This window comes from Culex quinquefasciatus, chromosome 2 (genome assembly GCF_015732765.1).
Source record: "Culex quinquefasciatus strain JHB chromosome 2, VPISU_Cqui_1.0_pri_paternal, whole genome shotgun sequence".
Lineage (NCBI taxonomy): Eukaryota > Metazoa > Arthropoda > Insecta > Diptera > Culicidae > Culex > Culex quinquefasciatus.
Genome location: NC_051862.1, coordinates 70,055,023 through 70,068,516, shown reverse-complemented (window position 1 = coordinate 70,068,516; position 13,494 = coordinate 70,055,023). Strand labels below are relative to the sequence as shown.

General features: G+C 45.9%; 3 protein-coding genes and 2 pseudogenes across 3 annotated transcripts; 3 read left to right on the top strand and 2 right to left on the bottom strand.

Moving 5' to 3' along the window:
- Nucleotides 1-3,152: 3,152 nt before the first annotated feature.
- On the top strand, nucleotides 3,153-4,071 carry LOC119766051. Its single transcript, XM_038250418.1, has 3 exons — nucleotides 3,153-3,310; nucleotides 3,622-3,673; nucleotides 3,755-4,071. Exons 1-3 carry the CDS (start codon nucleotides 3,153-3,155, stop codon nucleotides 3,989-3,991), a joined length of 447 nt encoding a protein of 148 aa, XP_038106346.1. The 3' UTR covers nucleotides 3,992-4,071.
- Nucleotides 4,072-4,173: 102 nt separating this feature from the next.
- Nucleotides 4,174-6,704, bottom strand: LOC6035922 (annotated as a pseudogene).
- Nucleotides 6,705-8,115: 1,411 nt separating this feature from the next.
- LOC6039125 (DNA polymerase subunit gamma-2, mitochondrial) lies at nucleotides 8,116-9,272 on the top strand. The gene is made up of 2 exons (XM_038257330.1): nucleotides 8,116-8,917; nucleotides 8,975-9,272. The coding sequence occupies exons 1-2, from the start codon at nucleotides 8,779-8,781 to the stop codon at nucleotides 9,256-9,258; spliced, it is 423 nt and encodes a 140-aa protein (XP_038113258.1). The 5' UTR covers nucleotides 8,116-8,778; the 3' UTR covers nucleotides 9,259-9,272.
- Nucleotides 9,273-9,290: 18 nt separating this feature from the next.
- On the bottom strand, nucleotides 9,291-10,883 carry LOC6035919 (annotated as a pseudogene).
- Nucleotides 10,884-11,620: 737 nt separating this feature from the next.
- Nucleotides 11,621-13,494, top strand: LOC119767663 (CWF19-like protein 2). Its single transcript, XM_038256729.1, has one exon. It carries the CDS (start codon nucleotides 11,720-11,722, stop codon nucleotides 13,460-13,462), a length of 1,743 nt encoding a protein of 580 aa, XP_038112657.1. The 5' UTR covers nucleotides 11,621-11,719; the 3' UTR covers nucleotides 13,463-13,494.

Genomic DNA, 13,494 nt, shown 5'->3' with positions numbered 1-13,494 from the left:
CAGAATTCGCATACATAACCTCAAAGGGCGGAAATTTCAATCGACATTCTTCGCTCTGTTCTGCTACTCAACACTAGGTGTCGCATGTCGTTTGGCTCTTGAACGGCAATAGGCAAATCGAGTAGATCAATCGTCTGTAAAAACCAGCTGTTTACCACGTGCTCGTGGTAGAACAAAGGACACAGCTGATTTTGACAGACGAATCATTTTACTTGATTTGCCTATGTCTGCGTGTAAATTTTGTTACAAACTAACACACTCTCGCGCGTGGATATCTCTATGGAAAATCTCAGAATAGAGTTATCTACGTGCGCATGTATTGCGTGTTTGTACACGAAGGGTTTTTAGGTTAAAATTTGTACCCGCCAGCAAAAACAAATGGTAAGCTAGTGTGCGTGAGATTGGGCTTAGATAGCTCTATAGAGATCCCCACGGTTTCTGTCACGCACACCATGATTCTGTGTTATCTCCGTCATCCCCACCGCTAGGGCAGCAAATTTGCCACCGAAACAAGCCCACCGCGGGGGGCAAATATGGGTTTTATCATTTTTTGCTCTCGTTTACCTTCAAGATCAATAATTATAATTATTGATTCATGCCTAGAAATGCTAAAAGTTTATTAAACTTTTCAATCCTATTGAAAATTTCAAAGAATTTCATTTTTCAAAAATGTCGAAAGTGCAATTTGCTACCCGATTTGATTCCCACCAAATTTGCTCTCGAGTTTGCCCCCAAGTCTCCCACTGCGCGTAGCAATGCAGGTATCAAATTTGATCTCAAGTTCATCTGTAGAAGAAAAATATGTGTCGGTACCTAGGTCGGTACCAGTCGGGTACTCATTTTCTGATACCCGACAAATACCGGCAAGCCGGGGGCAAAATTTTGAATGCATGTTTCGGAGATTTTTGTATGTCTGCTCTTGTGTATGATTCAAAAATTCAAAGATTCAAAAATTCAAAAATTCAAAAATTCAAAAATTCAAAAATTCAAAAAATTCAAAAATTAAAAAAATTTAAAAATTTAAAAGATTCAAAAATTCTTAAATTCAAAATTTTAAAATTCAAAAATTTTAAAATTTGAAAATTCTAAAATTTTAAAATTCTGAAATTTTAAAATTCTGAAATTCTAAAATTCTGAAATTCTAAAATTCTAAAATTCTATAATTCTAAAATTCTAAAATTCAAAAATTCAAAAATTTAAAAATTCAAAAATTTAAAAAATCCATAATTCCAAATTCAAAAATACAAAAAATGCGTTTTAAAACTTATAATTTCTTTTTGATTTTTTTTATTCTTTTTTTTTATTTTCAAGTTGTTTTTTTTTATTTTTATTTTATTGTTTTTAAAATATTTTTAATTTCTTTTATTTTACTTTTTTTTATTTTTTTTTGGTTTTTTTAATTTTTTGATTTTTTTTTAAATATTTTTTTTATTTTTTGAATTTTTTTTTAATTTTTTTTATTTTTTTTATCGTTTTATTTTTTTTATATTTTTTAATTTTTTTTTCATAAAAAAAAAACAAATCAAAAAAATGTTTTTTTTTCCGTGCATCATTCAAATTTCCGTGCATCATTCCATTTGGCACATTAGCAAACCAGCAGAATATTGTGAAGGCAGACAAAAATCAAAATACGAGCGCAACCTGTCAAAGCCTGTTGCGCCACGGGCTGATGTACACGCTTACGACAAACCATTCAATTATTATATGGCGCAACAGATTTTTTGCGGAACAGAAGAGATGCGCACTTCGGTTTGGTGGTGCGCGGATAATAGTGGGTAGCAAAAAGAAATTCCGAAGCACTGAGAGCAAATATGCTACCGCGACAGGTACCCCGTCGTCGGGTACCCCGGTGGGTTGACGTCGGGTGCAAATTTGATTTGCTTCGAACTGTCACTTTTTACACGGCGCTCACGCACACTATCAAAACAAACGTTTGATAGTGTGTGTGAACTCCGTGTAAAAGGGGTGTCAAACTAAAAAGTGACCCCGTTCGTTTGACAACAGTTGGTGTCAGACCATCGGGGTTTGAGTGTAGCTGTTACAGCCTCGGTTACTGCAATGCGAAGTATGTTGGCTGATATATATGTTGAATATGATATACCGGAAGGTCAGCAAAAAAACAGCTAGAAGTCGCCTGACCTCGCGCCTGACAAACAACTTTTTCTAGGGTTATGCAATGTTTGATAGATGATAGCTTGAAAAAAAAAAATCCGGAAATGATTATTTAACAATCTCATGAGAGCAACATTTGAAAGGGGTGGTACCTAGGGGGGTGACACTTCGGTGCTGCCGGGTCTGAAACCTTGAGCTCGGAGCCAGCACCGAGCTGGAACCTCGCCTGGAACTTTGGTACATAGTTTTAGCTTGAATCTGTTCAACCCATTTTTACGTGCACTGTGCTGTTCAACTGTAATTTAAAACCAAAACAAAACAAACGGGATTTCTTATGGCGGAATTCTCAAATAATTTTTCAACAATTTCACGTGGCGGCTTAGGAGGAAAATTTCTTCACAAACGATTTTTTTGGTCGGCACGGAACTCGGAACAACCTGGGCCTTCATCGACTAACTGGAGTTGGTGCCCCGCTGCCGCTGGATTCCCGATCCGGGCACTTTAGGAATAGGACCCGGAGATATTTTTGTTTTGAATCAGCTACCACCGGCAGCACCTCCGTAACCTGTTTTGTCCCAAGGGTGGAAAGCTTGGCCGAAACCAACGAGCAAGGATGACAACATTGACATCGTTTCGGAAATGAGCAACTCGTACATGGTTTCGTTGGAGGATGACAACAAAAAGGCATCACTCTGCCGCTTTTCAGTGCTTTTGTAATCCCGGCGACTAATCTTCGGTAAACCTTCTGGACGTGGTTCTGACCAGCATCAGCAGCATCCGTACTAAACCGGGAAGCGCACGCGGGACGAACACGGGAAGCGTACCTTAGACATCGGCACCACCACGCGCAGTCTCGGCCACGCCACGGCCTACGAATGAACCTGCACCGCCGTCAACGGCAATGATCTGCTGAAGGCGATCGCAGCTGTACGAAGTTCTTGCGTCTGCGAGAGCCACCCACGTCTTCAGTAGTAAGGGATCGCAAGAACATGTGGCTCACGTGGCGTGAGAGTTAAATTTTTGACATCTACCCGGAGCAGATGATCTACGATACGGAAGAAGATCCGCGAGTAAGCACCAAAAAGGACCAAGAACCCACTTCTTGGTGGCCCGAAACGTGCTGGCTACGGACGGTGTCCGGGTCAACCGTTGAACGGGTGGTTCCGCAGGAAGTTCCGGAAGTTGATGCGGTACTGAAGTATATTGAGAACGCAACTGAGGAACCCCAAGATTTCTCATTCCCCTTTTCTTCCGGCGAGCAGAACGCGATCCCACGAGCTCGTGGACATGGACAGAGACAGGAAACGGCGGCGGATGCGCCGAATAAAGAGACGGCATGCGGAAATGGTTTTAACAAAGGCGCGCAGGCTCGATGGTGCCCACTTTTGGGAATGTTCCGCCATTCTTGAGAAGAGAAGTTCCGGGAGAAGCGAGTTTTGCTGAAGAATTACGATCGAAAGAAGAGAAAAAAAGGAGACAATGGAGCAGGTCCGGAATGGGTACGTGAAGGCAAGAGGAGAGCAATAAAAGAGGGATACGAGAAGAAGCTACGTATCTGAAGGTAGAATAATCGGTAGTTTGTTGTAATAGTCTTTTTGGCTAAAAGTTCTCTTTAATAACAATTCTATTTTATTTTTTGCAGTTGATACTGACGGCGTCTGACGCTACTGATCTCGTCACTGTCCACGCAGGGTTCGCTAATCACCGTCGATATGCCTGTGCTAACTTCCTGTACGTGCAGAACTCGCGCTTGACACTGGAGATCGGCATGCTGCTGGACGTTCTGTTTGACGAACTACGACGACTACGAAGAAAGCGACGAGTTCTTCGCGAACCTGCAGATGAACGAACTGTACGCTTCCAAGTCAACTTATGGTAACTGGCACTGTGCCAAGTAATATTCCACCAGGCACTAAGATCTGAAGGTGCTGGAACCGCATCTGGTTTAGAATAGCAAGAGAGGGGCGGACACAAGCTGGAATTAACCGTTGCAGGATGTCGATGCAGGATATAAATAAAACAGGTTGGGTTTTTTGGGGATTGTTTTATTGAAATTTACACTCATAACAATACTAGTCATCACAATACTAGTCGCTCACTGCCGATTGTGTGACGCGTTTACTAAATTGATTCATCCCGCCAAGTTGCAGTTACACATTTTGATGACCTTTACATAAGCATAAGGGGAAGATGTTAAGCCACATTCCTTCCAGGTAGGTTGGTCCCTTGATCTTGGCATAGTACAGCAGATAGGCCAGAGATTCGCCCACGGCCTTACGTACTCCGTCGTGGAAGTAAAACTTCACCATGGACACCATTAGACGAACCACCTCTTTGGCGTAGTTGGCAAAACCGTCCTTCAGCTCGCTGGCGTAACAAACCGACATTTCTTTGTCCTCGATTCCGGCCGTGCGGATTCCTAACTACTGCTGTTCACCCAGATTCACAAACTGCCAGTTGTTGTCCCATTCCACGTTCTGCACCTCGTCGTTGTCTAGCAGGCCCATTTCAGTTTCGTCGAGGCCGTCCTCATGACCGGTCCCATCACCAGTGATAAATACTGCTCGAACTGTTTGTCCAATATCTTGCAGATTCGCGCCCAGGCTGAAATCAGATACGACGTCTGGAGATCATCGTCCGGCAGATCTCCCTCGGTGTGGGTCTTCAACAGCATGCCCATCACATTCGACGCATCGGACATTAAACTTTTCCGCACCCACAGCCAGTCAACCAACTAGACGCATTCGAAGGTCTTGTCACGTAGCACTACGGTAGCAGTCGCAAATCGCCGTTTTGTATGATCATCCGGTCATAATATCCGACGGAATCCTTCTCCACAGTGGTGGTCAGAATCGCCTCCATGTAACGCTCGCCCATGTAACGCACCACGTTTTCTTAGGACAACTTGGGACAATCCTAATCCTTGACCAGAGTCGCTCCGGCGTGAGCCTGCACTCGCGAATTTTGCACATCATCGAGAGCAGACGAGGGATGAATTGTTCGTGAAACTTCTTCTCGAAGACCGGCGCGAAGTCGGTGTCCAATCCTTGGTTTCCATCTGCTTGTGGCTACCCTAGCTAGCACAGCGTGCCGTTGCTTCCAGTCCGGACTATTCAACATGTTTGCAATGTTTCCGGCAATGTGCGGAAAAATGTCCACTCCGCCAATACCTACGCCAAGCGATCCTACGCTGACTTGCCTATCATATTGTTGTCACTCGTGTTATCATCGGCGGTCTCATTTGACACGGACCACTTTTCGTCGTCCTTGAGTCGTCATCTGCAGCACCAACGGAACCAACGACGTCAAGTACTTTTCCACCCTCTTGCGCACCGTATCCGGGGCATTCTCCAACAGTGAAACTATCACCTCGTCGATACTTTCGGCCGGAACCATAATCACCCGTGGCAACAAATCACCAAACTGACGATGAACGTTATCTTCCTTGTCGTGCAACAGAAAAAAACGCACCGACGGCGCAAACCGCCTGGAAGCGCACCTCTGGATCGGATGAATGGTCCAGTTATTTGACCAACATTTGCTTATCAGGCTGCAGATGCTGATCCTGCTGGTTGCTGAAGATTCCCGGCACCGACGAGAAGATTCGCTGAGCCGATTCCTGAAACTGGACTGTCGGGGCACTCCCACTCTGGAACGGAAAGTGCAGAAACTCTGGCCACGGGTTGCTACCGTTGTTGTCGATCAGGTTGCGTGCCACCTCGGCAACGACCTCACAAATCTTACGCAGCAGGTCAGTTAATTTTTTTTGTGCCAGGCGGCGTTTCTTGGCCACGAGCTTTTGAATTAAATTTTGATGTTTGGCAATTTTTCTTGATTCGACAAAAAAAAACAATAACAAACACCACTTTTCTGTCGCGACTTGGGTGACGTTCAATACGTCAAAATTTGTACACACTCAAAACCGATTACCAAGATTTTTGATAAAATTGGTTCGGAGCTCAAAGTTCTGGCACGGAGCCAGAACCGCGCCCGAAACCTTGAGTGGCACACTCTTGGGTGGTACGATATTGCTCTTAAGGCCTTTTTTATACCTGTTTAAATGGGACGAAAGCCGTAAAGGTAAGAACAAGATTGTCCGTCAGGACTGAACGCAAACGCAAAATTTTGCGCCTGTCATCATAGCCTGCCAGTCATCGACCATTGAACAAAGCAACCCCTGCAGATTGTTCGACTGACAGTTGATGGAAAAATCGAACTGGCACAGCGTTCTGCGTTCATCACTGCGTCGAACGGACAATCTTGCTCTTAGCTTAAGAGCAATGTCGTACCACCCCTTTCAAATATTGCTCTAGATCTATCCAGGTTTTTAAGCGAAGATGGCGTTCGAATAGAGTTATCTACGTGCGCATGTGTTGCGTGTACGTACACGAAAAAGATTGAGGTTAAATTTCGTACCGGCCAGCAAAAACAAATGGTAAGCTAGTGTGCGTGAGATCGGGCTTAGATAACTCTATGGTGAACGTCCCAAATGTCAAAATCGCGCAGTAGCACCAACATTAGAAAATAAAATGTGGATGTCATACATGGCACACTTTCTTCGTAATGTTGGCACCACTGCGTGATTTTGACATTTCGGGCGTTCATCATTCGAACTTCATTTTCGCTTAAAAATCTGGATAGCGATCTTTTATTGCCGATGTATTTTGATTATGCTAGAGAACTTTTATAAGGCTTTCTAGTCAGAAATTTACCAATACATTCAAAGTATGTTTACATGACAGCTGGACGTTTGTTGGCATCAGGATTCCTATCTCTTTCTAGCAAAAGTTTTTTGTCAGGCGACTTCTAGCTGGTTTTTTTGACTGGCTGCCCGAAATGTCAGCCAACATACTTCGCAGGGCTGTGACAGCTACAGCTCGATCATTGTTTGCATCAGGACACTGTGACGAGGAGTTCTAGAGTAAATTTTCAAAAGGTCCTATCTGCAAAATCCTCATTCTGAGAAATTTCACGTCGAAGTTTTGTTGAACATTTTTAAATCCCATTTAAACACGGTTGAGTATTTTTCAATTCTAAAAACGCCCAAATGGACCTAGCATGATGCTTTTTAAGTGTATTTAACAGGAATAATCAAAAGTCTAGTTTAAACTGATTTCTGAAGCAATTTGTTTCATACGACCTATGAGTGCACATAGGACACGTTTTATAGGTCAAATTTTGCACATAGGACTTAACACATTGGACCAAACTCGTGTAGTATTGCACATTGGACTTTTCAAGATTAAATTTAAATCCTGATTTAAAAATAACAACTTTTTTCAAATAAATATGATCACCCAATCCTCACGCAACGTGTAGGTAACAGCTGATTGATAGCATGAAATGTTTCAATGCTTCCAGTGCGAAAGAGAGAAACCGTTAGGACAGAAAAAACAACCAATCAGCGCTCTCGTCTGCATCTGTCAGATAGGTGCTGACAAATCAACCTATACGGCAATGTAAACATTCTTTGCCTGGGTGCGGATAGAACTTTGAATAGTTTTCAAGCTTTTGAATGTTTTTTTTAGATTATTTTCCAATGTGGGGCTAGATTCTTGTTGCAGAGTGATTAATTAGAGTTTAGGTGCTGGCCGGAACGAGAAGACGAGCTGGGGACTGCAGGAGTGTAAACAGAAAATGAGCAAGCAACCACTTGGCTGTCGCTGGTAAGTTGAATTTGTTGGATTGCGTGATTCGAGTTTCGAGTTAATTAGGAATTTTGGTTTTAGGTGTCCTGAAGGCGGTTCGCTGTGGCAGTCAAATGGGTAGAGACTCACTCGTCGTCAGTAGTGATGGAAGTAGCAGCAGTAGTAAGAAGGACAAGCACCGGTCGAATGGCGAGTGGTACGAGAATAAAGGCCGGAATCGGCACTCGATCCGCGATCCAGGGAAAAGGACCGTCATTGGTACAAGCACAGATCTTCGTCGGGTAAATCGTCGAGTGCGCTGTCCTCGAAGCACCACCGCAAGGAACGCCACCGAAGGCTGTCCCCTTGGCTGTCCCACTCTTCGTCGTCCTCGGATCGGTATCCGCACAGTGGAGCAATTAGCCGGCGAGAATCGTTCGCGAGTGTTACGGAGGACTGTCTGCGGCATCGTAAGCGTACCAGCTCCGGTGGTTCCGCCCGAAGAAGATAAGGTGTTAAGTTTTGACCAACATTTTTTTTTGCCAAATTTGGTATTGTTAGTTTAAAAAGATGTAAAATTTTTATTTCGGTAGTTACTAAATAAAACAGAAAAAGAAACAGATTTGGGAACATAGAATCAATAATTATTGAGAAAGGATTTATTGAGGAGCGATTTGCGAACGGGAAGGTTCCCTTGAATGATTCCTTGACCCTTAATCTGGACCAAGGTCACACGCTCTCCTGCCGATACATGATCAACCCGTCGACCTCCAGCGAGTTCATGTACTAGGTCCAACGTCAGCGCAAGATTTGGTGGATGCGGTACGTGTGTGATCCGGGCCGGTTCTTCATTTCGGACCCCCACCAGGACGCGGACACGCGCGTTTAATCCGTCGCCATCAAGAGTCGCCTTGGCGGAGAGGAACTCACGCTAGAACAGCTGGAACTCTTTCCGACGGACGCCGCCGCCCTCGAGGAAGACCTGGGGGACTTTCGAATCAAGGAGGGCCGAACCAGCAGTAAAAGGATACGGCCCAGTATGCTGCGGCTGCGTCAGTGCGTTGAAGTGGCCACGCTGCAGATCGTGTTGGATGCGTTTGAAAGTGGCGGCGATGCAAGCGTGAGGATTCACCGCAAGCTGACGCCGTTCAAGTGTGGCATCGTGTGTCTTTCCGACAGTAAGTACTGCGTTCTTGTTTCTGATTTGAGTTGTAACTGTCTTTCTCGCTTTCCAGACCCCGCCCTGATGCCGGAGTTGCGTGACCTGGCCAAACACCTGTGCAACGTGCTGCGCAAAGCGAACCTTCCCGTGCTCGACTGCTCCAAGCGTAACGGCGGTCGTTCCCCGGCCAAACAGCTGCACCACCTCGACTCGATAGCCGTCCCGTACTGCCTGCTGCTGCGCGACCAGTGTCTCCAGAATGGCCTCTTTCAGCTGCGGTCCCGCGACACCACCCTCAGCGAAATGATGCACATCTCGGATTTACCGCAATATTTATTGAAAATAGTAACAAGTTGAGTTTAATAAATACAAACACACGCAAGCGCAAGCTTAAAAGAAATCGCACAGGTATTGTCTCACGTTAAAGCCGACCATCTTGCCGATGTGCACGATAAAGGTCATTCGTACGGTGCACTGAAGTCGCGCACTGCCGTCCATGGCGGTTCCCTCGCCGGAGGCAAAGTTCAGGAACTTGAGATGAATAAGCGTTGAGATTTGCGCCAGCAAGTTGCACGTCAGGCCGACCTTCTCGTCCAGAATGGCGTAAAAGATGGCCAACAGCCGGTCGATGGTGAACGCCTTCGGTCCCAGCTGGGTGGCCATCTTCTCCGACACCTTGGCCTTTGCGTTGACCGACTGGAGGCGCTTCTACTGCTTGCCGTGATATTTCATAAACAGTCGTTTGTCCTCCTTGGCAGGGTTGTGACTCGCGAGGTACGCCGCAATCAGCAAGAACTTGGCGTAGAAGGGCAGTTCCAGGTTTTGCGCCAGCCGCTTCATCGTTTGCATCTACTCGACGGATTCCGAAGAAGTCTGGCCGTCGACGGTGATGGGACGTAGCATCTCCTGGTTGACGTTCCGCATGCGCATGAAGATTGTCCCGAGGGCAAGTTTCAAGGTTTTAGAAATATTCCGCCAAAGCCGGGTCACGTCGTCCGCGGCAATCGTCCCGTCCAGCATCGGTTCGCAGTACTTGTGGAAGCACTCGAGCGCAACCAGCTGCAGCTCCTTCAAGTCGCGACACACCTTGAAGAACACGTTCAGGAAGATGTTGAGGTAGTTTTCGAAGAAATCGGGCGTCAGCATCTCCACAATCTTCAGACGCTTATCAATTTCCTCCTCCGACAATTGGCATGCTTGTAGGACCTAAAAAGTACAACCAATCAGTATCACAAATCGCCCAAAAACATCCAAAATAACCCTTACTCCAACTCAATCCTTAATTGCTCCCGCACCGCCTCGAAATCGTTCATCAGAATCACCAGAATGTCCTTCTTGCTGTACTCGGCCACAAACAGCTTCACTACCGGCGCGAGCCCCGTCCTGACAAAGTACTTTTCAAACGGCAAATCCCACACGAGCACCACGCACACGTTCAGCCCGGTTACCTCCGGCAGTCGCAGCAACATTGGCAGCACGTTGTGGTCCATGTCGCGCACCCGTTCGGCGTTCTCCAGCACGACGATGTAGCTTCGCGAGGGCGACAGTCGCGCCAGATGGACCACAAAGTCCTTCATGGAATCGACGCTGGCCAGCGAGGCGTACCCGTTGGCCGCACACGGGACGTGACCGGTCAGCCGGTTCAGAATGGCCTTCGGCGAATCCTCGTCCCTACGGCGTCCTTTCGCACGATGCAGTTTCATCCCGGGCGCCACACATCTGGAATGAAATATGAAATTAAACGCAAGAAACTCTTTTTTAAATTTAATTATTAGCTGCCAAAACACAGTCATCACCTTGGTCATCACATTATTTTCTAGGAAAAACTTACCTGGACACAAGTATTCGGCTTATGTTAAGATTAAAGCACTTTTAAAACCAAAAAAGCAAATGTAAACAACTGAAAAGCCGCAAACATGAAAATTCCTATGTGAAAGATTGTTTACCTTGTCGGATAGGATGATTTTCCATGAACCTATCTGACAGATAAAAAAAGGAGCCGCCGGAAAAAAGGAGTTCGATTCACACAAGTCTGACAGATGCGTACGAGAGCGCTGATTGGTCGATGTTCTCTCCTAACGGTTTCTCTCTCTCGAACTGCAAGCATTGAAACATTTCATATTATCGATCAGCTGATGACTACACGTTGCGCATGGACTGTACAAACATGAAGATTGCAAAATATTTTTGTTTCAGAGTTTCATAAAAAACGACTTAACAAATTAAATAAAAATCATGCACCTTGGTAATTTTGATATGAGCGTATATGCATGATAATTGAAAAATGATATAAATGGATCATAAGTTGAATTGCTAAGGTTCTATGTGCACGTTTGACCCAAATGCACATAGGACTCCCACGTGGTAAAACGACCTATAATTATTTGGTGTAGAATTTATTGAGAATCGTTTTAGGTTGTTTTGTATTTTATCAATAACTGAAAAAATAAAAGGCTTTTAATAAATTGGATCAGCGGAAAGTGTTGTTTTCGGCTTGCAGAATTTCATGCAATAAATAACTCAGTTTGTTTACTTTTGTCGCATAGGACCTTTTGAAAATTTACTCTAGAGTTCGTCATTTTTTAGTTAATTTTTTTTTCACTGGGCCTAGAAAGCCTTATAGAGTCTGCAGATGTTTACCAATTCTGCAAAAGAAATTTCTGCTTGTCATTAAAATTTTCTTTTCCAGTGGGGCGCACTGTTTGACAGAAACTGATTTTTGTTTACCCCGCGGTTTGTTTGCATCGTTTGCCTTCGTTCGTTTTTTTTTCTGCATCCTGAACATCCGCAGCGATCACCGGGTTTTTCCCTCCTGAATATGGGTTCGTCCGACAGCGATGATTCCGACGAACGCCGGCGCCACAAGAAGCAACGCAAGAAGGAGAAAAAGTCCAAGAAGCCAAAGAAGGAAAAGAAACACAAGAAAAAGAAGTCCCACAAGAAGCGGGACCGCCGGAGCAGTGGCAGCAGCAGCAACAGCGAAAGTGACCGGTCCTTTGGAGGGCGTGATGAGTGGGTGGAGAAGGTGTTGCCGGTGGCGGAGTCGAAGCAGCTGGAGCAGCAGCCGAAGGTTGAGCGGGAGGATTGGATGAACTCGATGCTGATACCTACCTACAGCAAGGAGGTGAAAACGAAGGAGGACAAGAAGCCAACGGAGCAGTACGATCCGAAGACGAGCGTCCGGGAGTTGAACCCGCACTGGAGAGATGGCGGGAGTGGGTTGCCTAGCTTCAGGAGGCCGGTTGATGACGATGAGGACGATGATTATGGTGGAAGACAGGCGTTCGCGAGGGAATCGGCTCCGGGTAGGGATTCTGGAAGAAGTGGCGGTTGGCGGAAGCACCAGGAATCGCGAGATGTCGCTCCTCGGAAGGCTGAGGTTGATGTTGTGAAGCCTGCTGAAACGCCTTCGGGTAATGACGGGATGTTCCTAACGGATCAACAGCTCAATGATTTGGGTGCCAAAATTATAAAAGCAGAGATTATGGGTAACAATGAATTCGCCGCTAGTCTTAAAGATAAGCTAGAAAAGGCCAAAGCTTATAGAGCTCAGGTTAAAGACAAAGACAAGCACGAGCAAGGAAATGCACCCAAGAGAAAGGACGATCGGGAAGAACCGGAAGTGCACTTTACTGCTAACAAGAGAGAAAACGTCGGCCACAATAAGAAACAGCGGAAAATTGATCACCTTCTGCCGGGCGGAAACCTGGCGGACAAGTTCCGCTCGGAACGCTTCGAAAACGACAACATGGACGCGCAGTTCTTTAAAACCTCCGCCAAGCTCGATCGTGAAGCGAACAATCTGGAGAACATCTTTGACCACGGCAAAGCCAGTTCTTCGACCTCCGGTCAGTCCAACGAGGAAAAGATTGCCAGGGACATGAACAAACAGGCCCGCGTTCAAGCCGACTGCGAGCGGTGCTTAAATTCGTCCAAATTTTCACCAGATTTCGTCATCTCAATGGGAAAGAACGTATTTCTGGCCGTTCCAAGCTGGAAAGCCCTCCAACCCAAGCATTGCCTAATCGTCCCGGTTGGCCACTACGCCGCCCTAACCCTAATGGACGAAGACGTCTTTCAGGATCTCCTGGACACGTGCAAAGCCCTAAAACGCATGTTCGCCGACCACCGCCAGGAAGTGATCTTCTTCGAAACGGTCCGTTACATCAACCGAAGTCCGCACGCGTACGTGCAGTGCGTCCCAGCTGACAACTACGAAATGGCGCCGTTTTACTTCAAGAAGGCGATCCTCGAGTCGGAAACGGAATGGGCCATGAACAAGAAGCTGCACAACATGCAAGGCTTGGAGATTCGTCGAACCGTGCCGAAGGGGCTGCCCTACTTTTGGGTCAACTTCAATCTGGAAAGTGGCTTCGCGCACGTCATCGAGGATCAGGAGGAATTTCCGGTGACGTTTGCGTCGGAAACCATCGCCGGCATCTTGGGGTTGGACACGCGCGATTGGCGAAAGCCGGGCCGCGAGAACAATCCGAAGCAACGGGTGAAGGAGTTTCTCGAGTGGTGGAAGGAGTTTGATTGCTTGACGAGGACGAAGGAGTAGGTACCTACGAATAAATGTGGCGAATTGAAAAA